The 17,221-nt window shown below is 52.8% G+C and overlaps 7 protein-coding genes across 9 annotated transcripts; 4 read left to right on the top strand and 3 right to left on the bottom strand.

Moving 5' to 3' along the window:
- Positions 1-115: 115 nt before the first annotated feature.
- Positions 116-2,106, top strand: PV05_09831 (uncharacterized protein; the record flags this gene model as incomplete). Its single annotated transcript, XM_013456209.1, has 3 exons — positions 116-501; positions 552-1,399; positions 1,449-2,106. Exons 2-3 carry the CDS (start codon positions 561-563, stop codon positions 2,104-2,106), a joined length of 1,497 nt encoding a protein of 498 aa, XP_013311663.1. The 5' UTR covers positions 116-501; positions 552-560.
- A 726-nt stretch (positions 2,107-2,832) lies between these two features.
- PV05_09830 (uncharacterized protein) lies at positions 2,833-4,878 on the top strand. The gene is made up of 2 exons (XM_013456208.1): positions 2,833-3,417; positions 3,478-4,878. Exons 1-2 carry the CDS (start codon positions 3,297-3,299, stop codon positions 4,488-4,490), a joined length of 1,134 nt encoding a protein of 377 aa, XP_013311662.1. The 5' UTR covers positions 2,833-3,296; the 3' UTR covers positions 4,491-4,878.
- PV05_09829 (uncharacterized protein) lies at positions 4,702-6,044 on the bottom strand. The gene is made up of 2 exons (XM_013456207.1): positions 5,451-6,044; positions 4,702-5,368 (listed from the first exon to the last, which is right to left on the bottom strand). The coding sequence occupies exons 1-2, from the start codon at positions 5,920-5,922 to the stop codon at positions 5,151-5,153; spliced, it is 690 nt and encodes a 229-aa protein (XP_013311661.1). The 5' UTR covers positions 5,923-6,044; the 3' UTR covers positions 4,702-5,150.
- A 79-nt stretch (positions 6,045-6,123) lies between these two features.
- Positions 6,124-7,635, bottom strand: PV05_09828 (uncharacterized protein). Its single transcript, XM_013456206.1, has one exon. It carries the CDS (start codon positions 7,404-7,406, stop codon positions 6,456-6,458), a length of 951 nt encoding a protein of 316 aa, XP_013311660.1. The 5' UTR covers positions 7,407-7,635; the 3' UTR covers positions 6,124-6,455.
- A 301-nt stretch (positions 7,636-7,936) lies between these two features.
- PV05_09826 lies at positions 7,937-14,002 on the top strand. Of its 3 annotated transcripts, none has more exons than XM_013456203.1 (8): positions 7,937-9,725; positions 9,778-12,188; positions 12,235-12,370; positions 12,430-12,614; positions 12,663-12,699; positions 12,748-12,815; positions 12,869-13,251; positions 13,330-14,002. In XM_013456203.1, exons 2-8 carry the CDS (start codon positions 12,102-12,104, stop codon positions 13,679-13,681), a joined length of 1,248 nt encoding a protein of 415 aa, XP_013311657.1. In that variant the 5' UTR covers positions 7,937-9,725; positions 9,778-12,101; the 3' UTR covers positions 13,682-14,002. The 3 variants fall into 3 exon arrangements, with proteins under 3 accessions (XP_013311657.1, XP_013311656.1, XP_013311658.1); XM_013456202.1 differs by having other exon boundaries at positions 7,937-11,450; positions 11,757-12,188; XM_013456204.1 differs by having other exon boundaries at positions 7,937-12,188.
- PV05_09827 (uncharacterized protein) lies at positions 8,537-10,144 on the bottom strand (the record flags this gene model as incomplete). The annotated part of the gene is made up of 5 exons (XM_013456205.1): positions 8,537-9,045; positions 9,098-9,529; positions 9,579-9,623; positions 9,733-9,882; positions 9,931-10,144. The coding sequence occupies 5 exons, from the start codon at positions 10,142-10,144 to the stop codon at positions 8,537-8,539; spliced, it is 1,350 nt and encodes a 449-aa protein (XP_013311659.1).
- Positions 14,003-15,018: 1,016 nt separating the features above from the next.
- PV05_09825 (uncharacterized protein) lies at positions 15,019-17,157 on the top strand (the record flags this gene model as incomplete). The annotated part of the gene is made up of 2 exons (XM_013456201.1): positions 15,019-15,068; positions 15,117-17,157. The coding sequence occupies 2 exons, from the start codon at positions 15,019-15,021 to the stop codon at positions 17,155-17,157; spliced, it is 2,091 nt and encodes a 696-aa protein (XP_013311655.1).
- Positions 17,158-17,221: the final 64 nt, after the last annotated feature.

Here is a 17,221-nt window from a genome sequence, read left to right as displayed (position 1 = left end):
TCTAAGCTTGGCGTGGCTTGGCCAATCCCCAGCCACTGCCACTACAACTGACACTACGATAAGAGACGCTAAGATAAGAAGAAAATTTCCAAATCTTATGGATTGTTCAAGTATCCAGCTTTTCTCCTTGAACCTTTCTTTTCTTCACTTTACTCTTCACTTTACTCTTGCACCATCTCTTATCTCAGTATTCCATCGTGGTCATCATTCGAGGGCATCTTTTGAGGTCTATCGAGGGCTCTGTGGGCTTTGATACCGAGGGCATTCACAAGTTCATCGCAGGTCTTGCTTGTCTATTCCTGCCGTCCGGTCCAGTCCGATTCAATCACTGTGGGCTTGCGCGCTTAGCAGATCTATCTGCCAGTCACTTGCCAAGGCATTTGACTCTTGAGGTCGAGGGCTCTGATTCACTCTGTGGGTTGAGGGTTTTGCCATACAAGCTATTTTAGCCGCACTGCAAAAGAATTTTCTGAGGGACGAAGTAAGAACTGAGGGTTTAATGTTTGCATCAATCCCCTTTCCCATATGTTACCTCGACTAATCAAATGTAGATCGTCAACATGTCCAAGTCAAAGCCTACTTCTGCCGCCAAGGCAAAGTCGACCAAGTCCGATGTTTTGAGCAAAGTCAAGGGCGCTGCTGTCGCAAAGCCTGCCCAAAGTGACAAGAACAAGAGCAAGGAAGTTGCCAAGAAGGCTGTTGCCAAAGAGGAGAAGAAGTCCAAGAAGGTCCCTGTCAAGGAGCCGACCCCAGAGTCCAGCTCCGAAGAGGAAGAAGAAGAAAGTGAGTCCGAAGATTCAGAAGATTCAGAGGAGAGCGAAAGTGAGGAGGAGGCCAAGCCCAGCAATGGTGTCAAGGTCGCTCCTCAGGCTCAGTCCAGCGACGAAGAGTCTAGCGAGGAATCCGATTCCGAAGACGAAGCTCCCAAGGCTAATGGAACTGCGCCCAAAGCAGTGAAGCCTGCCGAGTCTGATGACTCCGAGGACGATTCGGAGGAGGACGACGAGTCTTCCGAAGAGGAAGAGAGTGATGAAGAGGAAGTCGCTGCTCCTAAGACAAACGGTACCAAGGCTACCAAGGCCGATACCGAGGACAGTGATGAAGAGGAAAGTGATGACTCCGAAGAGGGTAGCGACGAGTCCGAAGACGACAGCGAAGACGAAGAAGAGGAGGTTGAGAAGAAGCCTGCCAACAAACGCAAGGCCGATGACATGGACGCTCCCGCTGCTAAGAAGAACAAGGTCGATGCCGACGCCGACACCTCCAAGGGATCCAACTTGTTCGTCGGTAACCTCTCCTGGAACGTCGACGAAGAGTGGCTGCGCTCAGAGTTCGAGGCTTTCGGCGAGCTCAGCGGTGTCCGTATCATGACTGACCGCGACAGTGGCAGATCCAAAGGGTGAGTTACAATCTACGTTGGCTACAAGGGTGTACTAACATTGCTACAGATTCGGCTATGTCGAATTCGTCAATGCTGCTGATGCGGCCAAAGCCCAGGGTGAGAAGCATGGTGCTGATCTCGACGGCCGCGCCCTCAATGTTGACTTTGCCAATGCTCGTCCCAACAAGGACCAGCAGCAAGACAACCGACGCAAGTCCTATGGCGATCAGGTCAGCCAGCCCAGCGACACCCTCTTCCTCGGCAACCTCTCCTTCGACTGCACTCAGGAAGATGTCACTGAAGCATTCGGTCCTCATGGCACTGTCATGGGTATTCGTCTCCCTACTGACCGTGAGACCGGCGCTCCCAAGGGTTTCGGATATGTCACCTTCGCTTCAGTCGAAGAAGCTCAAGGCGCGCTTGAAGCCATGCAAGGCGGCTACATCAAGAGCCGACCCGTCCGTCTTGACTACAGCCAACCTCGTCCCCAGAATGATTCTCCAGGTGGACGTGGAGGATTCGGTGGTGGCCGTGGTGGCGGTCGTGGCGGTGGCCGAGGATTTGGTGATCGCGGTGGACGAGGCGGTGGTCGCGGTGGTGGCCGAGGATTTGGTGATCGCGGTGGACGAGGCGGCGGTCGTGGTGGCGGCTTCCGCGGTGGTCGTGGAGGCACTACCAACCGTGGTGGTTTCGGAGACTTCTCTGGCACCAAGGTTACCTTCTAAGTTGATGACACCAGATCAATGGTGCTGCGTCAACTGTTGACTATGATCGCTTGCAGGATACCTATGGCCATCATGACTGGTTTGGATTCTACGGCGAATCTAAACATTTTCTTTTTGTTGGGCTAGGACACGGGGAGTCGCAAGGTAATGTAGAAAAGTTTAACTGCTTTATTGTTTCTTCGGGTATCAAATCGAGAATCTCATTGCTCTTGAACTATCCTTCTGATCGATGTGTATCGTGAAACTGTTTCTGGTCCATCATGCGCAAATAGAGCCTAAAAGGAGCCTGAAGGAGCCTGAAGGAGCCTAAAGGAACAGGATGCTACCGGTATCGGCTGCTGGCACTAGCTAAAATGCTGGTCACCGCCTCTAGAAGTTGCATATTGGAAGGGAGAAGAATGACTGACGTGACTGATTGGCTTCACCTGATTGTGCCAACCAGAGGATGCCGCGTGATGCACCCTGTTCAAAGTCATTGAGACTTGACAGCTGATGCCATTGGCAGTGTCTGAGTGTCTCGAGTGTCCGTGCCCGGAAGGCCAGACGATCAGCAGCCGCCCACCAAAGAACCCAGCTCATTGGGCTCATTGGACTCATCAGGCTGGTCCAGAAGTCATCACCCCCAAGTCCGTGGCTCACCCTGCATACCATCTGCTTGCCGGTGGGTGGTGACTTAAACTACCTAGAGCTAAGTACATCTGGCAATTCCGCGCTGGCTATTCCCTTCGTTGGTCGGACACGCACAGTTCTGTACTTCCTCATCCCTCCATCTGAACCGATACTCCGTACTCAACATCTCATTGTTGCAATCAGACTGAAATTGGGCTTCTTGAGTGCGACGAAGTGACCCCGCCATCAAAGTACCGTGGCGCAGGTTTAGGTCAGCCATCCTCGCGTCTGCGCGTAAGCCCACCAGGAGCACCACCCCACCATTGCCAGCATCAGTCGGTGAGACGCAAGCCGGTACTAGTTACATTCGCTATCGCCTCAACAAGTTCCTACGTGGTCAAGGACTTTTGGAGGCTCCGACCTCGGTGGCTCTGCAATCGCCATCTCCTCAACGACTGAGCACGTTTTGAAAGGGGCAGACTTGAGACTGCGCAGGCTTTCGAGACTTAGCCCACATATTGATCGTCATTCCAGGCGGAGACCTCATCGTCACGCAAAAGGCAAACAAAGGCACACAGACAATGCGACCAGCATATAACGAGCCCCTCGCTCCCCAAAGAGATGAGCAGGACAATCGCCATCCCTTAGGCGCAGACAACACCTCAATGCCATCGTCGCGTGTGCGAGGCATGCATTCCGAGGGTAATCATTGCTCAACCCGCCGGATACCATTGAGGGCAGACCTTACTAACGATTCTACAGATTCCTGGATTGAAATACCGTCGCGCCCATCCTCATCCTCCTTATCATCTACCAGCAATGATATAGTCACTACGGGTCTCCAGATCCGGCCTCGAGACGAACGACTATCCCGCCAACCTCATATTTCCAGCCGCCTTACAGCGTCCCAGCCACGATCAACAAGCACCGCCGGCAGCAGTCAAGACGAATATGAAGAGAGCGAGAGTGACAGCGATCGAGTCTTGAGCAGTTCCAATGAAGATATATCCCAGGACGAGACGGCCGACGATGACGACACTTCGACGGCGCTCGGGACTGGCAACACGGACAAGGTGTTTACACCTCAGCCCAATGCTTTCACCCATCCTCCTTCCGCTCAGCAAGGTCCTATTCCAGATTCGTACTTCCCAGCCGCGCCAGGTTTCACGCAAGAAAGACCATCGAACGAGCGGACAATCACCCAGCGAAGTTATCAACGGCAGAACCAGTCAAGGTACCGGGCTCATACATCTTCATACCAGCCTGATCATGATGCCGCTTTGCGAGCTTCTTTGACAACGTTACTCTCATGCGCCGCTGCAGTACGTCCAAAGGGACCTGATGCTCGGCCCGCTGCACCTACCAGCAGACCTTCTGCTCAAGCGACGGCCTTACGTTTGGTGCCAGAGTCGGAACTGGAGAACCCTACACGACCTAGGTCGAGACGGACATCATCACCCAAGCAGACCAAACGAAAGTCCCGAGAATCCAGCAAGGAACGACATGCCAAGAAGTTCCGGCCAGCCAAAGCAGCTATGGCTGGCGAGGAACTCATAAGTCCGACTCTAGCCTCGTGGATGATATCAGCCGGTGTCGTCCTTGTCTTCTCCGCAATCAGCTTCAGCGCCGGGTACGCTTGGGGCCGCGAGGTGGGCAGAATCGAAAGTGAAATGGGCCTCACAAGTGGCAATTGTAGCCGGGAAGCGCTGCGGAGTAGTGGCTCCGGTTTGAGGCGGTTGAGGTGGACATCAGCAGCGAGCACTATAAGTGCATGAACACGATGACTACGAGAGCTTTTATCTTTTTGTTGGCGTCATGGTGAGTTTGGTGTTGTGAGGCCAGCGAAGGAGACAACCATTGTTGGCCATCGACAGGAGCTGCGAATTGATAACAACGACAAATGGAGCTGATACCCCGGGGTGGCGACCAATATCGATATAGGCAGTCTTTGCATGACTTGGCATGTGCTCCCTGACGGGACTGATGGGATTTACTTACACGAAGCATGATATACGACATGGCGCTGAATCATGATGGTGTAGGGAGCATAGCCACTGAGCGGCGTATATGGGGATATACGTCCTTGATGTGGCTATATCCACAACTGGGTATATGAATATATAGACAATCAGGTGTTTGCGCCGCTTGGTGTTGAACAAGGCCATGAGTTTCTCTCATCACCGCAGTTTCCCTCGCCTGCGGGTTTCTTCGAGCCGTCTTGACTTGAGCTCGTTTTGTCCATCCCCGACATCTCAGTCTGCCTTCCTTCACGCACAAATCTTGCCGGTATGACCCTGCAACAGACTCAGAACCCTCGACACCCACTCCACGCAAACTGGACAAGAGCCGCGTGGTTGTCAAACAAGGCTTCACATGCTAATTAGTATTCACACACAACTTCTCCACAGCCAAGCGAGGAACAACTTTGTCTAGTTTTACATCGACTTCAAGAAATTGCTCTCGCGTATACTCCTTCTCCTGGCTCCTCGAGCACTCTTGGTAATCTCCTGCCTCCTTTGCATGCTGATAATGGCGTCGTCTTCAGGACCCGTGAGGTCTTTGCTCTGTTCATGCACTGGCACGGTCTTGGGGGTGTCTTGGAGTAGGCGAGCTTGTTTCTTCTCGTAGCGGGCGCGCTGTTTCTTCGTCATTGCTAGCATTATATACGCATTAGTCCTGACATTGCACGTTTCTCTCACTTTGCACGGGCGTGTCTGAGAATCAGATCAGCTTACTTGAGAGATCAACTTTTTCGCCTGGCGTCGTCTTCTTATCGTCCAGCAACGTCCATAGCCAGTCCGGATACTCGTCGTCCTCCATTGCTGTGACCTTGGGTTTGGCTTTTGTGTAGCCCAGACCGCGAAGCTCGGCGCCGCCCGGAACGGAACCTTTTGGGCGAGATGGTTTCTTTGAACTTGTGCTTTTCGTCGAGTCAGGACCAGAGCCAGATTTTGCGGTCGACGTGGAGGGAGTGTGCGGTTCGGATAACGGTTGCGATTTGCCGGCAGTGTTTGAGGATTGAGATGGGTTGCCGACACCATCTATAGCGATTGAGGGCGGCGCTTGAGGGGGAGCGGCATTGGGAGTCGAGGGGACCGTTGCAACGGTGCGGGCAAAGGAGATTGTCGGTGGATGTGAGGATTGAGGTTGAAGATGTATGGAGCGCAGGCGTGTGAGGAAAGTCCGGCGGCAGGAGGAGCACATCATTGTGCCTGACTGAGAAGGAGACGAGGAGGGAGACGGGATGTCTAGCGAGACTACAGGGTATCAGTATTGCGCAAGAAAGTGAAGATTCCGAAGAGGTGGTCGACTTCGTTCTTCTCTCTACGCCGAAGACCGTTGAATGAAGCTCGCGAGTTGAAAAGTCCCAATGTAGAAGTGTTTGCCGGAAGCTTGGCATGTTTGTCACTCTCTACAGATATCGTTGTATTCCTGAAGATTGCTCAGAAAGCCATTCTTCCTCACCATACTCCCCATTATTATTTATTCTCGCCGTCTTGCTATACAGCTTCGTTGCTAATATCATCAGTGTCATATTCATACAAAGGTAAGATCTAGATTCTCCCACATATTCGCCAGCAGTACTCCCTCAATCGATCAAGTCATTGTCGTATTCCGACGCCATCTTCCCTCAACTCTCTAGGTTTATTCAGACATACTCCTTGCAGACGTACCGTCGTGCCCTGGTCTCTTTATTCTTTCAGATGTATCATCGTCTAGTATGGCCCAAATGCTCTCGCTCATATCAATTTCCAACCAACAGCCAGCAGCACCGCCGCGGCCACGGAATAATAAATCGCAGTCGCTGGGGTCTCATGGCTGAACAGCTTATTAGCTGACGGTGATCCCATACTTCTCACTTCCTGCCCTATCTCGACTTCTGGTGCCTCTGCCGACAGCTCATTGACGTAATGCCGCGCAAACAGGTCATTCTGAAGCCACCAGTACTTGTTCAAGGCCTTGAGCACGTCAACCTTGGTCTTGATATCCAGCGCCTCGACACCCATAACGATATCAGTGACCGCGTTCTCGACCCAGCCGAGCAGCAAATTCACATCCCGATACTCCACGAACAACGGTGGCTTGCCCTTGCGGTGCTTCAAGCCAGAATCCAGCGTGCCTGTGTGCGCCTTGCCCACTTTGTCGATATAGTCCCAGAACTTGCTTTCGGGCGTCCAATCGTGATTCGAGACAAGTCTGACAAGATATCCCTTGAGAAAGTCCTTGCGGAATTTGATGTTTGCGTGTTCGCGGTGCAGCTCTTGTACGTTGACGGACAATCCATCAGTCGATTGTGCCGGCGCAAATGTCGCAGCTGTGATGTCGTATTTGAGCAAGTGATCGTAGACTGCATCTACAACGTCGTTGACCAAGGGTGCCAGGACAGGCTTGCAAGCTTCAATAAGTGGCCCGTCTTTGGCAGGGTCCCATTGCAGGAAGGATTGCATGTACCGCATGCGAGTGGGGAGGTCGCGAGAGATAAGGGCACCGTCGATGTGTTCCATTGTGTCGGACTGATATGGCTTGCTTCCAACGCGTATCTCAATCTGGGGGTGTCGTGACTTGAGGCTGCTATGGAGTATTTTATATATTGCTTTCAAAGAAAACAACTCGGATCGTGGTACGGACGAGAACCTACACAATCTATCTCCGCGGCAGCCTCTTTGCGCAAGAACGGAGACCAAAGGCATGTGGTGCACACTTTTCCACTTATCATCGGAGGTCGTGTTATCAACAATACGTGCATTTGCTCGGATGGATCGCCGACCTGTGGGCCCGTTGTATCAAACCTGCCACCGATGCCAGTGTCGGCTGGGTAATCCCGCGAACGCAATAGGGTCAGCATTTACAAGGCTTGAAGCCTTGCGGCAATCCATACGGACTATTTCTCCGCGGGGGTGCTCGTACAAACTTTTGCGGTAAGGCACAGAAGCAAATCTGTATCAAGCACTTCGCGGCAGTTAGCACCCGCAGGCTCATATTTTCAGGAACAGATGTGGCCTGACTGTCAATGATGAGTTTGAGATGGGGTGACCAGTAATCAAGGTCCGTCCAGACTGCAAAAAAGGCACAAAAGTTTGCTAACGAGTTCCACAAGTCAAAGCCTTGCGACCACTGGTTGGTGTGCCCATGGGTGCCACTTAACATCAGCGGCAGTTGGAGAAGGCTGTACGAGTACGGGTCTTGAAAATGTCTCGTTTGTCATTTGGGCCCGGAGTCTCCCGAATATCTTACGAGATGACATCCATTCTTTATATGTCTATATCCGTGGAGGTCATTTTCGCTTTCGACGGTGAAGCTTTTACCTGGTTTGGAGGCTTCTGTGAAATGGCCAGGACCGGTTCCTGGTATGATCAGCTGTGGCGGAACGGAACGAGGCACCGCTGTTGCAAACACGAGTGCCGGACACGAGGCCAAGAAAGAGCGCACCTCGAAGTCCGCGCTGCCATTAATTGACCGTGGAATGACTTGGGCGTCAATCTCCCACCAGGAACCGGCGCTCAGTCAACAAGTTACCGGCGCTCAGTCAACAAGTTACTGATTAGGAGAGGAACCGCTCAACCAAATACGAAATTAAAGAAGACATACGGCCATGGACATCCAGAGCACGAAGCTGAGGTATCCATGTTCCGGCTCGAGTCTAAATTCCTTCCGTTAAGTGCGAATGCCACGAATGCAGCTTTTAATTGCTGACGCCGGCGACCACGTGGATGATGAAGCGAATGTGAGAGGCAGCGCCATCCAGCAATTAAGACGGAAAACTGTTCTGCTCGCGCAAGTATTTTAAGGCTACAATTACTTGACGAACCGCCTTCATCCTTCACAGCGGCGAGCCTGCACGTCCAGGGCCAGCGAAGGCTTTGTTCAGCGAATCCCAGATCGGTTGACCACCATACGCAAGATCTCCAAACGATGGACATGTCAAAGGCGTGATCGCCGAGCCCAGCGCGTCGGTAATGAGCTTCAGTGGCTCCGCCAGAGTTGCAAAGAGGTTTGACAGAGAATTCGGTGACACTGTCTTGACAATCTGGAGCGCGAAGCAAATGAGGTTGTTTCCCTCCAACAATGTTTCGACATTCAGCAAACCACCAGAAAGATCCGAGATATCCAAGGGCGTGAATGAATTTACCGTCCCAGTGTTGCCTCCGATTGATGCGAGCTCCGGGTATTTGAGAAACCAGGCTACAAAATCCAGATTTAGCTGGACCAAGCCGTAATCAACAGGTCTTCGAAACCAATTGTCGGGGATGCGCTCCCATCCGCGTTTATACTCCAGTCCGCCGTCGTCAGTGTCAACCACGCCCCAGAAGGACTTGAACACTTCCTTGGCTGCGTCTCATGTTAGCAAGCCGCGCATATCCCTGGCTTTCCTGCAACTTACTCAGAACCCCTTCAGGATTCTCCGCCGAGTGATTGGACAGCAATCGGAGTGCAAATGCAGCCCCAGCGTTGCGGGCAATCATGCCAGTGTAAGGCCCGTACCAGCAATATGGATTGGTGGCAATGCATTCGTTGAGAGCATCAACCGCTTGCTGCAGGACGTCGTCGATCGAGATGATGTCTGTCCCGTTACCAGGTCGATTGTACAGCTTCAGAAATTTGTCCATGTTCATGGTGGAGGCATCACCAGTGAGGTAAAGGTCATCCCGGGTGAGTGAAGCGTCAGCCTCAATGAAGTTATGTGACCTTCCAATGCCTTGAGGCTCGCCCAAGAGGCCGAGTAGGTTGCCCAGAAGATTTTGAACCTTGGGAGATACTCCATCAATGGAGAAGCCTGGAGTCAAAGACAAAGGATCGCCAGTCCACACGGTGCCTGCGTTTGTCAATGAATGGTCTTCTTTTGAAAGCAAGTGAGATAGTACCCATCGTGGAAAGGATGGTCGAGAGCCCAATATCCATTCCATAAACTGCCTAGAATTAGCATGACTATTGGCGACTCACGGCCTATGAGCTACTGACTTGTGTTGATGATACCAATAACGTCCAGGAACTATGATGCGAAAGTTAAGGTACGACCATGAAGGACAAATTCAAGGCATGGACTTACATTTGCTACTCCAGAGCGGTCAATATAGCCGTGGTTGGCTAACGCATTGAGTCCAGGGCAGGGACCTCGCTGTGCGCCTGCAGCAAAATCCGGAGCTTGCCATTTGTGTTTGCCGCTGACTTGTGCCTGTTAGTCCTGCGCTTGCACTGTTTGCAAGACTCTCATACCATCGACCGGCTTGTTCAACGGATCAACAAGCAGCCTTTTCTCATGCTGGTCTCTTCGTACATGACGAATAACGTCGTCAAGTGACACCAAGTCCTCCGGGATATCCAACCCGCCGGCTCTTGCAAGGAGTGCAACGTTCGATGCGGTTGGGAATGCAAAAGAGAGAAAGCTGCAACCGAGAAGCACGGTGCATGAAATCAAGGGAAACTTCATTATGGTAAAGAACGACGGAGCTGCCCAGCTCAGCAGCGATATGTACGAAAAAGAGTGACTGCGGTGAGTTGGTGAACGCTGACAAGCAAGCGTCGACAACTGAAGTCGTTCTCAACACCTAAATCCTGGGAGTAGGCATCGAAAATGTTGCACAGTCTTCTGTGACGGTTTGCGGTTACTGACGTCGATCCAATGAACGTGGAGCTGATCTTTCTTCATTTGAGACCGGCACAGAAGTGTTCGATTGGTCGGCATGAATCAGCTCGTTCCAACCCTCGACGAGTAGTAGGGGTGGGAATGAGAATGCGCAATTCCCCGTGGCGACGATCTCAGGACCTGCCGAAAAGGTTACGGGCTGAGCCGAACGACAGCATCCTGGAAAAGAGAGCTGGAGTATTACCATGTTTAACTAAGCCCTTCATGGTACCGATTTTCACGAACCACATCGCATCCTCCATACTCGTTCGTACTCGGAGGATTTAACAGTGCCAAGGTCTGACGATGCTTGGGCACGAATGCAGCCATTCACGCGGTGCCGGGCCATCGCCCTGACTCCTGGGCCGGCCAACCGGGAAGTGGAGAAGCAGGATGCCGACAGGGATCACATTAGGGTACAGCGGACTGAGTCCTTAATCAAAAGGATCATATGAGGCCCCGGTCCAGAGGGCCTGAACTGCACTTCACAATTGCGCCAGCTTCATGGCCAAGCACATCGTTGATCCTGGCGTGACGAGTCTGTCGATCACCCTGCCTTGCTGGGGCCGAGTCGGCGATCACAGTCCCAGCGGAGGTGAATGTTGATGGACGGAACCGCTGCTGTTAAAGCCTGCTTGGTCTTGCAACCGTTGTGGTTTGGTTTTCGAAGACTCTGCTGATCACTTTGCTCAGCGGGAACGTGGGAATTCTCGTGGCTCGAGCATGGAAACCCGCTCATCCTGCTCACTGGGCTTTCTGCCGCGGCAAGCATTCGATCTTATCACCCACCATTCTGCTACAGGATTCAAATGAAGCCTCTACGATGGTATACAAGCACGTCGTTCTATCGGTTTGCCTGTTAACGATGGGCAGTCACGACATCGAAGCTCGGGTTATGTAGCTTGGGTTTCTGGTTTCCAAATCAGAGGTTCTTAACAAAACTAACTTACTCGCACTTGTACAGTAGCTCTGGGGCTAGGGAGCCCAAGCCAACTTCAGTTATCCAGGCCATGAGGCCGGAACCTTCCAAGTCAACTTTGGCCAATCTTGCTTTGAGCCACTAATGGCCAACTGAGGCCGCGGTTATCTGAGGCTGGGGATATCCCTGAAGGTAAGGCTGCATCGTTGGGAGTGCGGACACCTTTTCCTGCCGTGCCTGCACCCGCAAACTCTGGACGCCTTGGCCTTTCTAGCTTACCTTCTCATACCTCCGTATTGAGAGCCCCTATGGAGGACTTGCTATAGCTCCCTTGTATCCACCGTCTCTTTTCGTCTATATGATTGAAGTCGATCATTCTATGGCAATACCCACCGGGGATGCCGTCAGGACCAACTGCAGGATTTGGATGCTTGTCAGGCAAAACAGACTCTCGCGTGATCCTGCATACTGGATATTGTGCTAAGTTCTTCTGCACAGGCCGCACTCTTCTCTGGCTCCAGCACTCCATTCACCTCAGTGGATGGGGCAGAGCCCAGGGTTAAGAGCTTTACTGTTGCCAATCATACGGGTCTGGATCTCCACCCTACCAGAAGCCGTATCTTCTGGATTTTCCCCAGCAGCGAAGGAGCTCATATCCTTGTCACTGCATGCCGATAGCCCACAGCCCCGGCGAAAGCACTGCTGCACGAGCAGCGTTCCTCATTGATAGCCAGCCACGGGCATCAAAATATATGATAGACACGCCTTGGACACTTCCCACGATCTGTTCTTGCTTCGTTATCGACCACTACCACCATAAGTCCCAGTGAGAATTGTCACACAATGCGGCTAATTACTACCACCATCGCCCTTGCGTTATCTACCCTGTTGTCGTCTGCCACGGCACAGCAACAATATCCCAAATGTGGTGTGAGTTTTACTCCAAGCCTGCCTTGCCCGATGCTGACAAGTGTAGCTTGACTGCACCATGGCAGGCATTGCTCAGTCTCGGTGTTCTCCAACAGATACAGCTTGTATTTGCACGGACAAGGAATTGATACAAGCCATCACCCAGTGTGTGGCACTGAATTGTACCATCAAAGAGCAACTGAGCAAGTCTTACCTCTTGAACATGCAAGCCCAGCCGTTAAAGACTGACTGTGTGTCAAAGCTACTCAAAACGTATCTTACACAACCTGCGGAGCGCCAATACGCGACAGAGGCAGCCTCGTCGCAGGCGTGGGCGCGGGAGGAGGTGCTGTGGCGCTGGTCGTCTATATAGTCCGCATTTCCGCCAAATTCATCGTGCCAGCTGCACGACTGGGCTACGACGATCTCAGCATAACCGTTGCCATGGTAAGATCTCTCAGAAGAGTTCGAGCTTGAAACTTACAGGAATGGCAGGTACTTGGCATAGTATTCTCAGTGCTCTCCGTGATACGTAAGTTTCAAGCTGAACTTCCTTCCATTCAATCTAACCAGAAACCAGTCACCAAGAATGGCTATGGAAAGGATATCTGGACGATTCCTTTCGATCACATCACTCAGATTCTCAAGGTTTGTGAATGCTTGCGTATTCGTGAACAGGACGAGATACTAACCAGGGACAGATATACTTTGTCGACGAGGTCATATATCTTGTGACGATCTCAATGACGAAAATGGCCATTCTCAGCTTCTACCTGCGAGTATTTCCCGAAACATATTTTCGTCGACTCGTATTCATCGTGATGGGGGCGACTGTGGCATACATGATCGCATTTGTGCTCGTCTCCGTCTTCCAGTGTCGACCTGTGAGTCTCGCTTGGACGCACTGGGACGGCGAACACGAAGGTCACTGTAACAATGTCAACGCACAAGGATGGGCCGCAGCAGGAATCAACATTGGTCTTGACGTCACGATAGTTGTCATGCCACTCGGCTTGATTTCAAGACTCAACCTACATTGGAAGAAGAAGCTGCAAATTTCCATCATGTTAAGTGTTGGTATATTGTGAGTGTTCTCCTGGCTCAACGAACGTCATTTCCAGTTTGAGAGAGTTCGTCTGCTAACAGGGTCACCTTTGCCTAGTGTCACTATCGTGAGCATTCTGCGACTCGACACCCTCTCCTCGTTCGCCAAGTCCACGAATGTCTCGTGGGATGGTGTGCCCTTCGGCTACTGGTCGAGCATAGAGTTGCATGTTGGAATAATTTGCGCCTGCATGCCAGCGCTATACTCTCTGTTCAAGCATTATTTCCCGCAGGTCTTCAGTGGCACGGTTCAAGGCAAGAGTACAAAGGGCAGCAATACTGGCCGTTCCAGTGGGAATAGGACGCCGGTGATACACATGGACCTGCGCAAAGACGAGAACAAAGGGGACTTCCATCCCTTGGTTGACATCGAGAGCGTCCAAGACGGTCGACCTGGTGTTGCAATCTGACGCCTGATGGGAGCTAAGCGTCGAGTTCTATGCTCTTCGCCTATTTGCCCAGGCAGCTTATTGGTAAACAAGGAAAATGGCCTGATCTATTACTGTGGTTGGTACATAATTACAGAGAAGTCGGTAGCAGTACAGACTTTGGGTAGAGTCAAGTACTTGAGAGTTAAGTACTTAATGATGGCAGTGCTATGAAAACAAGCCCGGCTTCCTCTTGTTCTCGGGCTCTGTACTCAGCAGTTTTTCGGTTGAAGCGAATTGAACGTCTTACACCGACACCGTCTGGCATTGCTTACATTCAGGGCACCAAAAGCGCCCCATGCCATGTAATTGACCCCGAAATCTGGCACAGGACGCCTTGGGTGCTCACAACACAGTCTCAAGTCCAGCATGCAAGCTCCATGGCGCCGGTAGGAATGCAGCCATGGAGGCCGGCTTCTTACTGGCGCCATGGGGCTACCATGTTGGTGCAACTCCACCCAAGTTAATGCAAGGCTATCGACCACTACTGCAGGGGCACACTATGGTAGTCAACGGTCGGCAGTCAGCGTCGATCACGCCCCATTGAATCTCGGGGCCCCTCACGGCAGACTCCGGCCAAGCGCATACCATGTACGAGTATCAAGGACGATCCTACGAGTGTGTACTGTGGTACTGTAGACTTTCTGCAAAGCTCAGCCCCGCATCCGTTCCTGCTCACATCAACGTTATATGTCTCAATCCTGATCAGAGCTCTGCTTAACACCAAGCAGCTGTTGGATTCTGGCAGGACTACCACTTGAGGACAACACTTAAAGAAAGCACCCGCCTGGCAGCATGAGCAAGCATTAATCACGACGCTGTCCAGGGAACAGGGATCTTGAAACCGCGGCCATCTTGTTCCGGTGTCTCCACAGCGCCGTTTCAATGGTAAGCAGTAGCTGCTTGCATGCATTCGAGCCTCCCCACCTTGTGACTATGGTCCTCCCCCGGACGGTGCTTTCCTTCTTAAATTTTCCGGTGGCAGGTACGAGTAGCTATGGGTGGTATGTACCCCATCTAGTCAAGCTTGGCCTCCGATCATGCTGAAATCGGCGCCTCAGATCATGATTGCGCAGCTTCCATCGAATGCAGATCACTTCAGTCGGCAAGGCAGCCAGGTGGATGAGCCAATTCCCGAACTCAAGCAACAATGAAACAACAATTCGATTATCCAGATATAAGTCTCTCGCGAGGCTACGTGTGTTGGCCTCCGAAGCATCCGCGTCGCTCTTTGGCCTGACCCTTTAGTCGTTCATTTTGTCACAGGTCTGGGATTGCGGACAGCTGTTGTGGTTAAGACACTTTTTTAGATCACAACAATGAAGGGGTTTGCATTGCTCGCTATTCTGACTCCGATCGTGACGGCACTGTGAGTATTCATCGCCCAAGGTTCCTGTCCAGCTAACACGGAGCACAGCACGGCTGGACACAAGCATTTACATCACAACTTTGCCAAACGCCAGAATATCACGCAGGCTCAAAGTACGAACGCGACACAGGCGGCCAATTCTACAGCATACGACTATGTCGTCGTTGGCAGTGGCCCGGGAGGTGGCCCACTTGCTTCAAGGCTGGCAATAGCCGGATACAAGGTCCTCTTGATTGACGCCGGAGATGATGATGGGGATGCAATCTTCCAACAAGTTCCTGCTTTGCAGCTGCAGGCGACCGAGTACGCACCAATGCGTTGGGACTATTTTGTCAACCACTATTCCGACGAAGCCCGTCAGGAGCAAGACTCGAAGATGGTCTGGGAGACTCCTTCAGGTGATCACTATGTTGGCAACAGTCCACCAGCCGGCTCGACCCCGTTGGGAATCTGGTACCCACGCACGGGAACCCTGGGCGGCTGTGCGGCACACAATGCCATGATCACAATCTATCCGCACGAGAGTGACTGGAACAACATTGCGACCATCACGGGAGACAACTCGTGGGAGGCGGCCAATATGCGCAAATACTTTGAACGCCTTGAACGGTGCAGATACCTTCCCAACAGCATTGTGGGCCATGGATTCGATGGATGGTACGAAACCAGTTTGACCGAGCTCTCCCTCGCGGTGGAGGACACAAAGCTGCTCTCGCTCATCATCGCTGCCGGCACAGCCATGGGGAAAGGCCTCCTCGGAAGAATCCTCAACACGGTGGCCGGACTAGGCGAAGTCCTCCTGCGCGACATCAACGCTTACGTGCCCTCTAGAGACTCTCAAGAAGGTCTCTACCAGGTCCCCATAGCGGTCACCGAAGTCGACAAGAAGCGCAACGGGCCTCGAGATTTCATCCTCGAAACCGCAAATGCCGTCAACGCCGACGGATCCCGCAAGTACCATCTCGACATCAAGCTGAACACACTGGTCACCAAGGTCCGTTTCGATAACACTAATAATAGTACTAGTACCAATACCACGGTGTCCAACAAGCCCAAGGCTGTCGGTGTCGACTACATCGAGGGACCAAAGCTCTACCGCGCCGACCCGGGCTCTGGCTCAGCATCCGCTGGTGCTCCAGGCAGCGTCGACGCCAGCAAAGAAGTCATCATCTCCGCCGGCGCCTTCAACTCTCCGCAGCTTCTCAAACTGTCCGGGATCGGTCCCAAAGCCGAGCTCCAGAAGTTCAACATCCCCGTCGTCGTCGACTTACCCGGCGTTGGCACGAACCTTCAGGACCGCTACGAGGCGACCATCGTAGGTGACAGCAACACAGACTTCGCCATCACCCATGACTGCACGTTTCTGCGCACCAGCTCGGACCCCTGCTTGGAGCAATGGAAGACGGCGTCGGGACCGTTGCTCAAGGGCACGTACGCCACGAACGGCATCGCCATCGCCGTGGTCAAGAAGTCCTCAGCGGCCGACGCGGACGACGACCCTGACCTCCTGATCTCGGGAGCTCCCGCTTACTTCACTGGCTACCACCCCGGCTACGCCAACTTATCTCTCGCCGACGCGCACCACTGGAGCTGGATCGTGCTCAAGGCGCATTCGCGCAACAACAAGGGCACCGTGCGTCTGCGGTCGGCCGACCCGCGCGACACGCCCGTCATCGACTTCAACTACTTCGACACAGGCAACACGGACGCCGGCGCCGACGAAAAGGACCTGCAGGCCGTGTACGAGGGCATGCAGCTGTCGCGGGAGATTTTCAAATCCTACATCCCTCTCCAGGGCGATTTCCACGAGGTCTGGCCCGGCGCGGACCGTGTGTCGACGACCTCGGAGCAAGAAATGAAGGACTGGATCAAGAAGGAGGCCTGGGGCCATCATGCGAGCTGCACGTGTCCGATCGGCGCTGACGATGACCCCAACGCGGTCTTGGACTCCAGGTTCAGAGTCCACGGTGTCGACGGGTTAAGAGTCGTCGATGCCAGTGTGTACCCCAAGATCCCGGGCTTTTATATCGTGTTGCCGACGTACATGATCAGCGAGAAGGCCGCGGATGCCGTTCTGGAGGATGCGTAAAGCACCACCGCCACACCGCCACGACGCACGACGCAGGCGAGAGAATACTAGTATATACTATAGT

The sequence above is a fragment of the Exophiala xenobiotica genome (assembly GCF_000835505.1).
Source record: "Exophiala xenobiotica strain CBS 118157 unplaced genomic scaffold supercont1.6, whole genome shotgun sequence".
NCBI classification, from domain to species: domain Eukaryota; kingdom Fungi; phylum Ascomycota; class Eurotiomycetes; order Chaetothyriales; family Herpotrichiellaceae; genus Exophiala; species Exophiala xenobiotica.
Note: the sequence above shows the minus strand (reverse complement) of the source record. Positions and strands in the feature narration are given on the sequence as shown.

What these genes read in the sequence shown, in the direction of transcription:
- PV05_09830 (XM_013456208.1), top strand. Translation starts at nt 3,297, where the DNA reads ATGCGACCAGCATATAACGAGCCCCTCGCTCCCCAAAGAGATGAGCAG. An exon ending in GCGAGGCATGCATTCCGAGG is followed by an intron (nt 3,418 to 3,477) that starts GTAATCATTGCT and finishes ACGATTCTACAG; the next exon opens with ATTCCTGGATTGAAATACCG.
- PV05_09829 (XM_013456207.1), bottom strand. Translation starts at nt 5,922, where the DNA reads ATGATGTGCTCCTCCTGCCGCCGGACTTTCCTCACACGCCTGCGCTCC. An exon ending in CGAAAAAGTTGATCTCTCAA is followed by an intron (nt 5,369 to 5,450) that starts GTAAGCTGATCT and finishes ATATAATGCTAG; the next exon opens with CAATGACGAAGAAACAGCGC.
- PV05_09828 (XM_013456206.1), bottom strand. Translation starts at nt 7,406, where the DNA reads ATGCCTTTGGTCTCCGTTCTTGCGCAAAGAGGCTGCCGCGGAGATAGA.
- PV05_09826 (XM_013456203.1), top strand. Translation starts at nt 12,102, where the DNA reads ATGCGGCTAATTACTACCACCATCGCCCTTGCGTTATCTACCCTGTTG. An exon ending in AACAATATCCCAAATGTGGT is followed by an intron (nt 12,189 to 12,234) that starts GTGAGTTTTACT and finishes TGACAAGTGTAG; the next exon opens with CTTGACTGCACCATGGCAGG. An exon ending in ACATCACTCAGATTCTCAAG is followed by an intron (nt 12,816 to 12,868) that starts GTTTGTGAATGC and finishes AACCAGGGACAG; the next exon opens with ATATACTTTGTCGACGAGGT.